The sequence below is a fragment of the Dipteris shenzhenensis genome, chromosome 4 (genome assembly GCF_047967505.1).
Source record: "Dipteris shenzhenensis isolate YYH24624 ecotype China chromosome 4, Dip_SZ_1.0, whole genome shotgun sequence".
Classification (NCBI taxonomy): Eukaryota; Viridiplantae; Streptophyta; class Polypodiopsida; order Gleicheniales; family Dipteridaceae; genus Dipteris; species Dipteris shenzhenensis.
The window spans coordinates 43,055,971-43,070,127 of record NC_141599.1 but is presented as its reverse complement, the minus strand read 5'-3'; the positions used below and the strand labels follow the sequence as shown (position 1 = coordinate 43,070,127).

Here is a 14,157-nt window from a genome sequence, read left to right as displayed (position 1 = left end):
CTCGTTGCTGACCTCGAGGAAACTGAAGGGTGTTGATCCTTATGAGCACTTTGTCTATGGGTCTCATGGCCACCTTCTTTGTCCATGTATTGGTCCTTGAGGGAGGCTCCATGCAGTTCCAATCTGCCCCTCAGATGGACTCCTCGTGAGTAGTGAGGCCCCAAAAGGCCCCTTTATATAGCGAAGATCCCCCTCCAAATGTGGCCAACCCAACAGCCCTAGTGAGCTAGCCTATGTTGTCTTGAAAGTCACTGGGGCATGGCTGTGATCAGCATAGTCCCTACCAGTGGACATGCAAGTTGTCCTAGTCAACTGGCTCTACCTGGCCTATAAGCAAGCCTTCATGGCCTACCTCAGAACAATACAAAACTCTCCCAGGCCAACCTCAACTAGATAGGCGAGTATATGAGGCTCTTCTTGGCCCAAATCTGGTGCACCATTTCCTAAAACTCGTGTACATTTTTCTAGGGCATACTCTAACCCTAAACCTTGTGTTGCTTTTCAGCTTGGCTAATCTACCCTTGTTCTTATTGTTTCTTGGGCCTTTCAGCATCCAACCGCTCCGTACAACTTGTGTAGATAGTGCATAAATTACCTACCTATCTTGCACTCTGTCTGGTCCACTCTCAGTCACAAATCTGGTCCTTTACTTGCTGCGAAGGGTTGCATGTGTCTTGCAATCATTTTACCTCCAATCTATATTGATATATCCCTCCAAAGAGCCTTTGACATGCCAAGTATGTCCTTTATTGTGCTGCCTACATGGCAGCTTGTTTGTAGCCCATTTGCAGCCCCTTCTCTATGGTTCTCTCTAAAATCTTGCTGCCAACATGGCATCCTAGGTGCTACCCATGTGACAGCCCATGTGTCTTGCAATCATTCTGGCTCTGTCTAAAAGCTTGCTGCCTACATGGTAGCCTAGGTGCTACCCATCTACCAAATTCTTGCCAATGTGACAATGTGACAACCCTAGCCCGAATTGAACCTCAATTGAACATCCTCTCCATTTGTAAGACCCCAAGCCTACCTTGCCCTCGGACTACTTTTAGTCTCGGAGCTGGTCTTTTATCTGCTGCAAACAATCGTATGTGTCCTACAATCATTTTGCCTCTGATCTGTGCTAATAGAGTCCTCCAAAGAGCCTGACATGCCAGGTATTTCCTTCATTATGTTTGCCCACTTGGTAGCCTGTTTGCTGCCCATGTGGTAGCCCCTTCTCTATAGCTTTCTCTAAATGGTTGCTACCCACATGGTAGCCTAGGTGTTGCCCATGTGGCAGCCCCCTCCTTCTAGGTTTGAAGTCCACATGGAAACCAAAGTGTTGCCCATGTGACAACCCTAGCCCAAAGTCCATGCACTCGTCATATGGGGGCTTATAGATGAGGAGGTGACCTCCAATCCCTCTCACAGACACATCTCGTTTCGATCCCAAATCATCAAGGAAGAAGCTCCATTGGCTTCCCTCTTGAAACAATCTTGTAGAATTTGGTGTGGGTCTTGATTCCTCGCTTTTCATCCAATGGCTCCCACTCCGCCAGGTCTAGTCCCATCCAAGCAAAACTCCCTAGTACATAGGTCCATCCATGATAGCACCTAATGGCCCCACAAACTTCAATCACGTACCTGCATTTGACCTCAAGCAATCCAACCTGAGCCCCTCCTCCATCTGGCAAGGTCTACAACCAAATAACAATTCTCATACACCTATCTCAACCTGAACATACTCTTTCCCGCAAGGGTACAATCCTCCAAACATCCAAGTAGATTCCCCCGAACTTTGAATCAAGGTCGTCCGTTAGAAATGGCCCCCACAAAGGGTATCCCATAGCGAAGGCTAATAGTGTGTCCCAAGAATTACACACAAAAGTGTTTAACTACGGAATCCAAAACTTATTTACTTGTGTACTTCACAATCGTGAATGGGTCTCCTGGCTCCCAATCTCTTGTGAAGTGAGGATGCTTCCCTGTCTACTCTACTCTAGGCTACCTTTTCCTTCGTTGCATTTGCTGTTGATTCCAAGCCCATAGTTTGCCACCATGATACCATTTGATCTCCTTGTTTTATAGCCATCACCATCAAGCACAAACAACAATGATCTCTCTCTCTATCTCTCTCTGTCTCTCTCGGGATAGAGGGGCTAAACGAAGGAAGGAGAAAGGGGTGAGGTAGGCTCGAGGGGCTGGGGCTGAGCAGTGGCAAGAGAGGCAACGGGGAGGAGCTCTCTCTCTCCCTCTCTCTCTTGGGCTCAAGTCCTGAGTGGAGGGATGAGAAAGGGGAAGACAGCAAGTGTTCTGGGAGAGAGGGAGAGGCGGGCTCGAGGGGCTGAGCAGTGGGGCAAGAGAGGCAACGAGGAGGAGAACTCTCTCTCCCTCTCTCTCTTGGGCTCAAGGCGCTAAGTGAAGGGATGAGAAACGGGAGAGGCAACGGGGAAGACAGCAAGTGTTCAGGGAGGGGTTCCATCGCTTCACCTTTGTACCCCACTCCATCTCTTCCCTGATGACCATAGAGAGGGCTCTCCAACAGTAGAGTATTTCTTGGCAAACCTTGGAGAAAGAATCTCTAGAATTCAAATTCACACTCCCTTTGATGCCTTCCCTCCACTCCCCATCAGAGTCTCTGGAATTCAAATTCACACTCCCTTCCACTCCCTGTCAGCGTCCCTCCTGCAAGCTCTCCTCCTGTCAACCATGTGACACGTGGTGCCCTCTAGTCTCAACCACGCAACACACGGTAGTTGAAGGCTCTCCCTGAATGACACATGGCAGACTATTGCCTCCCTCCCTCCTTAATGTATAGTATAGATATAGATATATATAGAAGCTTGCTCGGAGGAATATCTCTATGTCTCCCAATGACCCCACTTTCAAGCTCCGCCTCCTCTTTGCTTTTCATCCCAACTCGGTTGTTTTGGTTGGTGCAGAAGAAGCCTTCGCCCCCTATGATTTTCCAACTCCCTTGCTTGAACGCCCGCTGCTCGCATGTCCACCATAGTTGCTGCCATAGCCTTCCTTGGCACCATCCTCCACCACCACCACGTCCATGATAGCCAAAAGAACCAGAATTAGAGCTTGCTTGCTAGCCTTTTCCTCGTTCCTGTACATTTAACTTTTCTACGCTAAAGTCTAACATTCCTCTCGCTCTAAAGACCTTTTCATAACTGGGTGCAAGAAATCTTCTAGTGCACATTACACATTTTGGGCACTTCAAGTCGGTTCGAGAGAGCTTAACGAACATCGCACTTGGCTCAAGGTGCAACATTAGAGACGACACTTTCGACCTCGGAGACCTTGCCTATGCCGCGGTACTCTTAGCCTCACCAGTCCACGAAGCTCTTGAAAACTAATGTTTTCCTGCGCCAACATGCAACTTTTAGGACACACTAAACCATAGTTAGAGGTGTGAGCATGGCAGCTTGCAACCGTGCATCTCCAGCAAGATGCAAAGTAATAGCTTGTTCTATAGTGGAATGCTAATTAAGTATGCAATTTAGCAAGATATAGGTTTACATTTCTTACCGAAAGAAATCATAACGGGCCAACGGGAACAAAAAAGAAAAGCAAATATGGTCTTCGATGCTATGCTCATCATCTTACGCCTTGTTGCTACTGCTTTGACTCAACAGGGCTGGAGAAGCCTTGTCCCTATAGTAGGATGCAAGGTACGGCTTATCCGCAGAGCAAATCCCTGGCATCATTCCGTAATGGAGAGTTCTCATGTAAAGTGAGTGTAAAGTTGCGAGGGGGATAGGAACAGAGAGATGAAGTAGACGGCAAGATTCAAGGGAAGAAGGGCAGTTGCTACAAATTGGGCTTGCTTGTCGAGCTGATAGTCTTTTTTGAGTTAGCAATCGCCTCTCCAAACCATCCCAGGAAGCTTCATCATGGTTTTCTCTCAAGTCCCTTCTCAAAAGCTTCAAAACACACATGCCTTGGATCCGCACTACCAGAATTGAAATCGCAAATGCTTTGTCTCCTTGATTATTGGGAGGATGGCAGGTAGGTACACTGCAAGAGACATAAAGGATTGCTAAGGAATTGTTGTTGAATTATTCTCTCTCAGGGCTTGGCGTAATGAGCAACACGGGCCTGTGATGAAGAGCTGAGATTTTAGTGAACTTGTGCCCCTAGGGCCTCATGCTTCTTGAGCTTGCATTGGAGGATCGCATTCAAAAAATCTGTAACTTTGTAGCCTTTTGAGGCTCTTGGAACATTCCTTGTAATAGGCCTGCAATTACCACCATCAAGCACAGAATGCCGATTCGCATCGACTTGAAGGAACCTTTAGAAAAACACAAACCGTAAGTTGCGGAGGCGATGAAACGGGCAAATACACTCACCACGCAAAGTGACCCTTATTGCTTGATAGTGCATAGCATCCTTCCTCCACAGCCCACCATTTGCATACCTCGCTCGTCTCATGCTTGATAGAGGCTATTACCATCTCGAGCCCTACCTCTGTAGCAGTAGCTTTGGCAATGGCGACTTGCACCCTTCGTTTGTCTCCAACCTCTCCACCAGCTTTTTAGACTGATGTGGAGGGTGGAATTGGCATGTTGGAGAGCAGCAAAATAGGTCGATTGATGGTGGGCTAGAGTGGGGAAAAGCAGAGGTCGATGGAGCTGAGAAGTGAGCTATGTCGGGGAAGAATGGAACCCAAAATTGTGGCTCACATACACATCTTGTAGAGTGGAGGAGGTCCTTCATGGTGACATCTCTGGCAAGCTGAGACTTGGGCGGCAAACTCAAATTCAAATTCTAGAGGGAGCGTGGTGGGCAAGGCATTTGGCCCCTGAATGACACGTGGCAGTTGAAGGCTCTCCCTGAATGACACGTGGCAGTTGAAGCCTCTCCCTCCCTCCTTAATATGTAGTATAGAAGTGTCCCACACACTTTGTTGCTAAGTGGCCCCATTCTATTTTGGTTCTCTCTCTCTCACACACATTTACTCACACACACTTTCTTTTTTTAAGAATTCTCTCTCTCTCTCTCTCACACACGCACATGCACACACACACATGCACACACGCAGACACAGAAACAGAGACACACACACACATAGTTTGCATGGGCTTCCATCATAGGTGTTGCAAAATTAATCATTCGTTCATCTTGACAATTGTTTTCCTTTGAAAGGAAACAGTGCTCATAAGTACTTGTACTCACTTGTTTTACAAGGTGAATGATGTATCTATCATTCATCGGGCTTAACCTTGCCTAAATGAAATGCATAGAGCGAGCGTTAAATTGGAGGCCCCAAATTCAGGAAGGGATGTTGAAGGTGAAAAGCAAGAAGGAGATAAGGAGAGTGCACAGAGGAGTCAGAATGGCCCAAAAGTCATAAAAGGGAACTCCTAGTCATCAATACTCTCTGCCAAGGTTGGGAGCAGTCAATGGGAATTTTGAACAACCCAATAAATTAACAAAAAGGAATTTTTTCCTTTGAAGACCAAATCACTAAGGCCTTCCCCACAAGAAGGAGATAAGGAGTGTGGAGAGAAGAGTAAATGCTAGTGGCCCAAAAGTTGTAAAAGGGGATTCTCTCCTAAGGTTAGGAATTTCGAACAACCCAAAAAACCAAAAAAATGAATTTTGTCCTTTGAAGACCAAATCATCAAAGACCTTTCCGAGCAAACCCATAACGCATCTTTTGGATCTTTTGGAAAGCGTGAAGTAATTTAACACGAAAGAGTGAAGGCCTAAGCATCCATAAAATTATGTTTCCATTCACCGTATCTGTAATTGAGTGACATATAATAAGTAATAAATGGCCTGAATTAATCTAGAGTTCTTAGCATTCTAGATTGGGCTCATCCATTACGAGTTAATCTTACTAGCTCCATATATAAGAAGTAATAAATGGCCTGAATTAATCTAGAGTTCTTAGCATTCTAGATTGGGCTCACAGTTCTGGCTCCTTTAGGAGTTAATCTTACGGTGTATCTATAGAGGTATAGAAAATCTGCAGCTTCATAAAGTGCTTATTAGTAAATTAGTCTCTCTTCCTTCTCTTCTTGGCACAGTATAAAATGGTATATGCCTATTATTACAGTCTCTCTTCCTGTTCTTGTCAGGGTATACCAAGGTATCCGTGTAAGTGCCCATTTGGATTTGATGCAGTTCTTCAGCAATCTCTCTCATGGAAGGCCTGCTATGGCCCCTGGTTGACAAGCAGCTCATGGCAAGCTCTCCCACATCATCGACTGACTTCATTTCGTCGATAGAGATCGTCAATTGTGGATCTATAACTTTCGAAAACTTATTAGTTCTCAGTCTGTCGCTGCACCGTATATCACTCAGAATGCTGCCCATCGACACAGGCGATATCGAGGTTATCAGCTCTAGGAGCACGACCCCGAAGCTGTACACGTCGCTCCTGTCAGTGAGCTGGAACGTTCGAAAGTATTCTGGATCCATATAACCGAATGTGCCTTGCACTCCCGTGGAAACATGCGTCTGATTCGGTGCCAGCAGTCGGGAAAGCCCGAAATCAGCGACTTTGGGAGTGAAGTCTTGGTCCAGAAGAATGTTGGAGGATTTCACGTCTCTGTGGATGATGGAAGGAGAAGCGGCAGAATGGAGATAGGCTAATGCGTCTGCAGTTTGGCTAGCGACCTGTAAGCGGATTTCCCAGTTCAAGTTGCCGAATTTGCCTTGTAAATGCTCCAACAGTGTGCCATTCGGAATGTACTCGTAGACAAGGAGAGGAACCTGCACTTCCAGGCAGCACCCAAGCAGCCGAACAATGTTTCTGTGATTGATGCTAGACAGAAGAACAATTTCGTTGATGAATTGATCGATTTTCTCAGAATCTTGCAGGCGGTTGGACTTCTTGATCGCCACAATTGAACCGTCGCCTAGGTTGCCCTTGTAGACGGTACCATATCCTCCACTCCCCAACCTCATCCGATCAGAAAAATTCATTGTAGCCCGTCGCAGCTCACTTTCTTGATAGAGTTTGGGCGTTACGTTCCCTTTTAAGGAACGCAGAAGCTCTTGCAATCTCCGCCCGCCATTCAATTCAAAGTAACTCCGCTTTATTCGTCTCTCGTCTCGCAATTTTAAAAGCAAGAAGCCAAGAATCGCCACGGAGCTGCTTGTCACCGAGATAACTAAGAACGTACAGAAATTCACAATTAGCTTCAGTAAGAATGTAGGATGCATGTGCATATTGCTTACGAAAAGCTACATATTAACATCGCATAAGCTAATCTGCATGAATATTGAAAGAGAGAGGTCACCAATGATATAGCGGGCTAATCGCGCTGAAGATGTACGTGGTATCGGTGGAGCTGGCGACAGCGCTGGAAGTGGAACTGGGATTGGGGTACATCCGGTTCCGTTCTTGAATCCATCTCCTGTGTAGTTTTCCGAACAATTGCAGAAATAAGCACCCGGGTAGTTGCTTTCTACACAGACAGCGTTTTGGGAGCATGCAGTCGCGTTCACAGTAGTGCAATTCAGAGAGGGATTCTCAAACTCGATGCCCCATGCGATCTCGAAGCCGTAATGGCCACTCCCATACAGCACCGAATCGCCTAAAACTAACGAGCCGTTGACAAAAGTGCCGGGATGTAGAACGGTGGCGAGGCCGCACCCGCCATTTACCGTGAAGTTCAGCTCTGTCAATCCCGCAGGAATACTAGCGAGACAGCAGGAGTATGCACTGCAAAAGTCAATTGTATGCTGGTTGTAGCAAAGGGTCTCACAATGATAAGAGAACGGTTCCACACCCTCTCGGGTACTGGAGCCTGAACATTGTCCCTGGGGATAGCATCCGAGCGCGACGAAGACATTGTTGCCGGAGATGGCAAAAGGTCCAGCTGCGCTACGTGTGAGTACGAAGCTGCTTTGTGGGACGACATTGGAATAATTAGCGCCCATGCAGGAATTGACTCGGAGGTTGTCGGAGTCAATGGTAAGGTAGCCGGGAAAGATTTGCAGCAAGCGGAATTGATCTGTGTCGGTCTTGAGGAAGGGGATGCTTTGGTGGCAGAGGATGTGGAAATCCGAAAGGCCACAACGCATGTCGTCGATCCAGAAGGGGTAAGGGATTGCTACGCCACCACAAGTTCTGGTGCAGGAGATGCTTTCAGGAGGATCAGCTCTAATGGAGTCGAGAAGATGAGCTACAACCTGCGTGCAGCAGCAGACGGGCAATAGTGTAACAAGGAATACGCACACAGCAGCTGCCGGCATCCTCATGGATGCTGGCGCTATGGCGGAAATTTCTGTTACAAAACTTGATTGCTCTCTATCAAGCTGATGGTCCCTCCGATGGATGGATCGATCGATCGGTCGTATAGCTACGTTCTATCGTTCAAATCGAACTTGTTTGCTCTCAATCAAGGCCCTCTCTGTCTCACACAATCGATGGGTCGATCAATCGATCGATCGCACATCTATTACACTATCGTTTAAATCGAACTTCTTTGCTCTCAATTAAGCGATTCTGTTTCTCTTTGACAGTCGATCGATAGATGGATGGATCAACCAGTTGTATACATCTGTTCTATTGTTTAAATCGATGGAATCATACCGCCAGCAGCTGGCTGATATCCACGTTCTCTCTGAGGAATGCCCTGCTCCTTTCTCTCCGCAGCCGACTTGCATTAAACCACAATGATCTACGTTCTATTGTTTAAATTGATCTTGTTTGCTCTCAATCACTCTCTTTTCCAACCGGTGGATAAATGGATAAATCGATGGAATCAAAATGTGCAACTGCAGCCCGCTTTCAAACGGTTGTACATGCAACGTATTTTTCTATCAAAGTCAATATGAAACCAAACTCTTGCTCAGTTTCGTGGATTCCGCCCAATTCGACAAGAATACGAAATTAAATTCTTCCTAAAGCTTCTCCACAACCTCCGCTCAGGCCTAAGGACGTTCGCCGGCCAGGAGTAGGTCCTCGACGAATGTGCCCCTCATGAACTTGCTTCTCCACCTCGAAAACAAAAGCACCCACGGTGAACCTTTAATCTATTGAGGGAAAACAAATCAAGTTTTATATCTATGTCTATCATTTATATCTTTATGTCCCCATGCTCATAACATTGAGAAATGTTATGGGGACATGTCTCATATTGAGATACACACTAAAGAAAGAAAGAAGTTAAAACAATGAGAGCCCTTTCTACATATTGTCCACATTTGTTTCTTTCCTATGGGCTTTTGAGTGTGTCCTCATTCAAACATGGCGGCCTTTCCTATGGGCTTTCTACATAGTGTCCACATATGTTTCTTTCCTATGGGCGTTTTACTTAGTTTGTCCTCATTTGTTTCTTCATGTATGTAGTCTTCATTTGTTTCCTCATGTATGTAGTCTTCAAAGGACCATGTGCCTTGGATTCTTCATTTTGTGTCAGGTGCAGTCAATTCAATATGTTGGAGCATGCATAATTATTTCTTCTTCGTTTTTCAAAGTCTTTGATTACATGCTTCACACCATAAGGTATTGGATGCATAGGAGATTTCCATATTTGAGGAACATATCCAAATCCATTATCATCGAATCATTTTGGTCTTCGAGTTATAAAGATCACCTCGGTTTTTTTCATGATGTATGGTATTGTGAACCATAGGTAAGGCTTCTTACTCTTACTATATATAAAGGAGAAGATTGGAATGGTTGCCACATGTTGCATGGAGAGGAGGATGAGACTGCCATGTGGCTTCTTCTCCTACCATGCCTTGCCCATTACTCCTCTTGCAGGATGGTGTGTGACCATTTTGAGGCTGCGATGCAATATCATTTTGGGGCCGTGACGTGATGCGTTCCTGGGTGAATATTTAAAATCTATGCAGACCCGTGCTCTCGTCAAAAAATTTCCCGACGTCATGATGCCACACTGGCATAATAATGGGACGCAATCTATTTATTTTGAACACCATAGAGCACGACACACGGTAACTCTGTACTACATCGTGAATCTCTGCACTGCTTCATGCAGCACAGCAATCTCTAGCCTGAGTCGCTTGACCACTTATCATCCCATAGCCTTTTGTCGTCGCAGCTTTGCCACTTGTCACTGGGCACCACACCCATGCAGATCATTAAAATTCAAGGTTGGCTTGGAGAGACCACCGCGTTGGTTCTTGGCATAATAATGAGATGCTATCTATCATTGTGAACACTACTGCAGTACAATCTCTAGCCTAACACCTATTATCGCGTAGCCTTTTGCCGCATCTTTACCCATGCAAATCATAGGTTGGCTTGGAGAGACCACCACAGTAATTTTTGGCATAATAATGAGACACAGTCTATCATTCTAAGCATCATCGCAGTCTTTGGCCTGACGACCTGTCATCGCCCAAAATTCAAGGTTGTCTTGGAGAGATCACTGTGCTAGTTCTTAGAGTTATAGCTCCGTCACCTATTTTTACGTGTTACGGGACGAGGTCTATGATGACTAGCGTGCTATAAATAGAAGGAGATCTATGATAGGCATCGCGCTGGTTCTTGGAGTTATATATTTATGTACCAAGAAAAATGAATTTCCTTGTGCATTGAAGCAAAATGCAATTGATGATAAGGCCCTTGAGAGTTTCCCTTTAGGGACAAGGGCCATATCGACATGCCATATATGTGCATCTTGATATGCCCTTGGGGACCTCTCAAGGACCATATCGTCAATTGCATTTTTTGAAAGTTTAATTGTATTTTTCTAGATGCAACCACAATGGTGGATCATTGAAACTATTTTAGCGCTATTTTGGTCATAAACCAAGGAAATTGTAGTCCTACTTTACTGGTATTTTCGTCCTTGTTGCAGTAAATATAAACAAGAATAAAAGTATTCCGAGCCACCGTGGTGACTGGAGGCCCGGTGGTGCCATCCAGATAATAAACTACAACTCATCGAGTGAAAATCAAGCAAAAAAGATTACAATGTACATCTACATCCAATAATAGGTTATATAAAAATAACAACTTATACTGAGCAAAAATTGAATAGAGGATCTTACATTTATATAAACTTGGCAATTGCTAAGAGTCTCAAAGGCCAAAAGATTACAGGTAGCAACCATAACCATTCAAATTTAAAAGTTAACAACAATGCATACTAAGAGCCTCAAATTGAACAAAAAGAGATTACATAAATGTAATAAAAACTCATCAATTGCTGAGACCCTTAGAGACCAAAACATTACATCACTACAAGGCATAGGCCCTTTTCCGATGAAAATACCGATGCTTTTTACATTAATTTTTTTTAAAAACGAGCACAAACATTGTTATTAAAGTCATTAAAAGTGTCGGAAAAGAACCATCGCTATAAACCGTCGCTATATAGCGATGCTGATAAACATCGTTATATAGCGACACTGGTAAACGTTGCTATATAGCGACGATTAATAGAACTAAAAAAAAAGCATTAGTGGGGCTAAATAGGGCCATAGCAAGCCCTGTTTTGCCCCACTAATGCTTTTTTTTTTGTAATTATTAAAAAAAAGTTTTTTATTACAAAATTTTCCTTGCGAAAAGGGTGATACAAACGTTCAAATGAAATGATCGAGCAACAAAAGCATATACATGTCGAACATATATAACATTGTTTGTTACAAAATTACCCTTTAGAAAAGGGTGATACAAAATTGCTCAAACGAGCAGATATACAAAATGACATACATGGCGAAGTATATGCAAACTGCTGCTACTACTACTACTACTCATTCAAGTCGTCCTCGTCCTCGTCCTCGTCTTGTTGGCTTGATCCTTGGTCCTCGTGAGCTGCGCCTTCTCCCTGATCCTCGTCACGTGTGTCTGATCCTTTGCCCTGGTGATCACTCGCCTCTAGTGATGGGATGCTTGAGCTTTGACCCTAAGAGTAAACCATATAAATTGAAAATTAGATTGGAACTTAAAGAATAAAACAATTTAAAAAGTGAGATTACAAGTAGAAGTAGTCTTATATCATGTGAGCAGCCACCTCAGCCCAATCGACCGTCGCTCCCATTGCCTCTTGCTCAATAAACCACGGCTTTGTTCCTATGCGAAATGCACATCGCGTCTCTGCATCTGTAGGAAGACGACCCATCGCAGCTTGCTGTGGATCCAATTTATGAGACTTAGAGTTAGATAAAGTGCATGTAATATGTAGTAAAACAAATAGAACAATACATTAAATGAGAAGTAGACTTACCACGGTTGCCTCAAACGCCAACCATCCACCTGCACCAAAGTGCGAAGTACCTATGATGTCCAGTCGTATCTTCGTAGCCGTCCTCTGACCCTCGAACATTTCGGGATGGTCCTATTCGGCTTCTTGAAGAACTTCCAATCAGCTTTGTCTGCCCAGTTGGGTTTAGCCATCCCCTTTGTGATGGAAGTATGCAAGGTTGACCTACGGTGCTTCAAGACCAAACCCCATGCGCTCTCGCATATAATTCTCATTAAACTCCCAATTTGGCAGGTTAGGGTATTTTTATTTTAATTCAACGATGACTGCCTACTTCTTTTGGTCATCTTGATACCGCCAATTGGTAGCAATGCTGCTCTTGAAGTGATGGCTCATCAACCGCCTCATGGTGGCCATATCTGCTTTGCCCTTTCTATCTTCTATTATCTCTCCGGTAGCCATGATTTCATAGGAGAGATCCTCTGATGAGTAAGGAGGACTGATGGTAGCAGAGTCAAGAGTGGAAGCTGTGCAAGTGCTTCTCGAGCGAGTAGCAGTGGGAGTAGGAGAGGGCAAGGGACCTGACTGATACCGTGTCTCCAGACCAAGTGGAGACCTGTAGGGATGTGAGTGTGCTGACTCGTCTACATCTCCCGAGTCAGCACAACATAAGCGGCCCCTCCTACTCTTCCCTTACGAGAGGCACGCATAGGTGATGACCCCTCGATTGAAGGGGCACGAGGGGATGGCTGGGTAGTAGGTCTAGCCGTCGGTGTAGGAGAGGGAATTGCTGAGGTCCTCTGAGATAGTAGAGAGAAGAATCTCGCTACATCGGACATCTGCACTACAAACTCGTCAGGACTCCCGACAAAGCCATGCGTGGCTAGCAAAGTTCCCTGAGGGGTAGTCGTAGTGCTACGTCTGAGAGGAGTCGGACCAAGGGTAGTCGCAGTGCTAGGTTCGAGAGGAGTTGGACCAGGGGTAGTCCCCTCAGGTGTCGGCTGAGAGGAATCAAAGTCCTCTGGAGCATATAGATCGTGATGTCTCCTCCTGTGAGGCTGTTCGTACTCGTCGGACGTGCGACATGATCCCATGTCTAACATAGACACAAACACGAAAACAAAAAACAAAAAACAAACATAAGCATAGGCATAGGCATAGGCATGGCATAGGCATAGGCGAAGGAAAAGAGGAAGAAGAGGGAAAGGAAAAGAGTTTGGAAGAGGGGAAAGAGAGAAGAAGAGGAAAAGAGGAAGAAGAGGGAAAAGAAGAGGGAAAGAAGAGGGAAAAGAGGAGGAAGAGGAAAAGAGGAAGAAGAGGGAAAGGAAAAGAGATTGGAAGAGGGGAAAGAGAGAAGAAGAGGAAAAGGAAAGAGGGAAAGAAGAGAGAAGAAGAGGGAAAGAGAGAAAAAGAGACATATGCTCATGCATTCGCATAAGCATAAGCATGAGCATATGTCTCCTTCTCTTATGCTTATGCTCATGCATATGTCTCCTCTTATGCATATGCATAAGCATAAGAGCATAAGAGCATGAGCATAAAAGAGGGGAAAGAGGGAAGAAGAGGGAAAGGAAAAGAGGGAGGAAAAGAGGAAGAAGAGGGAAAGAAAAAGAGATTGCAAGAGGGGAAAGACAGAAGAAGAGGGAAAGGAAAGAGGGAAAGAAGAGAGAAGAAGAGGGAAAGAAGAGGGAAAGAAGAGGAAAGAAGAGGGAAAAGAGAAAGAAGAGGAGAAGAGGAAGAAGAGGGAAAGGAAAGAGAGATTGGAAGAGGGGAAAGAGAGAAGAAGAGGGAAAGAAGAGAGAAGAAGAGGGAAAGAAGAGGAAGAAGAGAGAAAAGAGGAAAGAAGAGAAAGAAGAGGGAAAAGAGGAGGAAGAGAAAAAGAGGAAGAAGAGGGAAAGGAAAAGAGATTGGAAGAGGGGAAAGAGAGAAGAAGAGGGAAAGGAAAGAGGGAAAGAAGAGAGAAGAAGAGGGAAAGAGCATAAGAGGGAAAGAGGGAAAAAGAGACATATGCCCATGCATAAGCATAAGCATAAGC

At 45.1% G+C, this 14,157-nt stretch overlaps 1 protein-coding gene across 1 annotated transcript; it reads right to left on the bottom strand.

The window, feature by feature from the left end:
* Positions 1–2,937: 2,937 nt before the first annotated feature.
* LOC147902901 (wall-associated receptor kinase-like 6) lies at positions 2,938–8,202 on the bottom strand. Its single transcript, XM_087373960.1, has 4 exons — positions 7,239–8,202; positions 6,079–7,109; positions 3,293–3,351; positions 2,938–3,094 (listed from the first exon to the last, which is right to left on the bottom strand). Exons 1-4 carry the CDS (start codon positions 8,200–8,202, stop codon positions 2,938–2,940), a joined length of 2,211 nt encoding a protein of 736 aa, XP_087230086.1.
* Between the last annotated feature and the right edge of the window lie 5,955 nt (positions 8,203–14,157).

Coding starts and splice junctions, on each gene's coding strand:
- LOC147902901 (XM_087373960.1), bottom strand. CDS start 8,202: ATGAGGATGCCGGCAGCTGCTGTGTGCGTATTCCTTGTTACACTATTG. Junction 7,110..7,238: donor ATTAGCCCGCTATATCATTG/GTGACCTCTCTC, acceptor GTACGTTCTTAG/TTATCTCGGTGACAAGCAGC. Junction 3,095..3,292: donor CTAAGAGTACCGCGGCATAG/GCAAGGTCTCCG, acceptor TTAAATGTACAG/GAACGAGGAAAAGGCTAGCA.